Below are 1,571 nucleotides of genomic sequence, written 5' to 3'. Positions count from 1 at the left end.
GGGCCTGGCCCCGGCAGCGGCCGGAGCACTGCTGGGCGCAGATGGTCTTGGTCACTGAAAAGGAGCACAGGTCACGGTGAGCTGGGAGGGGGAGGGGGGACTGCCCCCAGGGACACCCTGGAGCAATCGCACATGGGGGATGGGGGGAGCAGGGGAAGTGATGGGGAGGGACCTCGTTCAAGCTCCCGGACACCCCCGTTCTGCCAGACTAAACCCAGTCGTGACTGTCTGACGGCGCCTCAGTCTCCCTTATTTTTTGTTGTTGTTACTCTTCACCCAAGGATAGTTTTCCATGGATTTTTAAAGAGAGTGGGAGAGACAGAAAGAGACACATCGATGTGAGAGAGTCACATCGATTGGTTGCCTCCTGCATGCCCCTGACCACGGCTGGGGAGTGAGCCTGCAACTGAGGTACGACGTGCCTTGACTGGAATCGAACCCAGGACCCTTCAGTGCATGGACTGACACTCTATCCACTGAGCCACACCAGCCAGGGCTTCCTGCTTGCTTTTAATCACTGGGGAGAACTGACCAGGGGAAGTCTAGACCGCTAGAGCCGCTAAGCCAGTGGTTCTCAACCTTCTGGTCCTTTAAATACAGTTCCTCATGTTGTGACCCAACCATACAATTATTCTCGTTGCTACTTCATAACTGTCATGTTGCTACTGTTATGAATTGTCATGTAAATATCTGATATGCAGGATGGTCTCAGGCGACCCCTGTGAAAGGGTCGTTTGACCGCCAAAGGGGTCGCGACCCACAGGTTGAGAACCTCTGCACTAAGCCATTAGCTACACGTTGGAACCGAGCTTCCGGTGGCACCGACGCACATACAAGTGATCGAAAAGACAGCCAGGGAGCCGTGTGGAAGGATGTAAGAGTCATGTCACGGTCAGACGGTCTGTGAAGGACGGATGGCCAGGAGGTAGGTGACAGGTCCCCAGACTCCTGGCCATCGGTGCTCCTGCACTCAGAGCACACAGAAAACCCTCCTGAAAAGGTCGCTCGGACTTCTCGGTAGGTGGGTCCCAGAGCCAGGGGGTGGGGGGTTAGGGGGTGCACAGGCCGACCAGCCCCCTGTTCCCAGGAAGCTCCGCCGGGCACTGCTCCAGGGGATGACTGGCGCCAGCGGCCGCTTTCGCTCATTTACGGCCGCCTGCCCCACGTGCCCACAACAGCCGGCACCGGGTTCCCCGCGGGAGGCTGGCGGGATTGGTGTTCACTGGGCTGCTCACGTCTGGCCTTATGACCAAGAGTGACTTTTAGGTCTGGCCAGTGTGGCTCAGTGGTTGAATATCAACCTGTGAACCGGGAGGTCACAGTTCAATTCCCAGTCAGGGCACATGCCTGGGTTGTGGGCTCGATCCCCAGGGTAGGGTGTGCAGGAGGCAGCTGATCAATGATTCTCTTTCATCATTGATATTTCTCTCCCCCCACCTTCCTCTCTGAAATTAATAAAAACATATTTAAAAAATGGCAGAGGCATTATTGAAAAGCAAAAACAAACAAAAATACTGGCTTTGGGGCCTTCACACAAGTCTGGGGGGTGGAGGCGGTGGAGGCGGCAGCAC

The 1,571-nt window shown here is 56.0% G+C and overlaps 1 protein-coding gene across 1 annotated transcript in view; it reads right to left on the bottom strand.

Moving 5' to 3' along the window:
- EGFR (epidermal growth factor receptor) overlaps window positions 1-1,571 on the bottom strand; it is a 44,715-nt gene that overhangs the window by 37,966 nt on the left and 5,178 nt on the right. Inside the window, exon 5 of the mRNA XM_015559686.1 lies at window positions 5-54. Within this exon, the coding sequence (XP_015415172.1) occupies window positions 5-54 (50 nt within the window). The remainder of the gene's footprint in view (window positions 1-4; window positions 55-1,571) is intronic.

Source organism: Myotis davidii, unplaced genomic scaffold (assembly GCF_000327345.1).
Source record: "Myotis davidii unplaced genomic scaffold, ASM32734v1 scaffold573, whole genome shotgun sequence".
Classification (NCBI taxonomy): domain Eukaryota; kingdom Metazoa; phylum Chordata; class Mammalia; order Chiroptera; family Vespertilionidae; genus Myotis; species Myotis davidii.
Note: the sequence above shows the minus strand (reverse complement) of the source record. Positions and strands in the feature narration are given on the sequence as shown.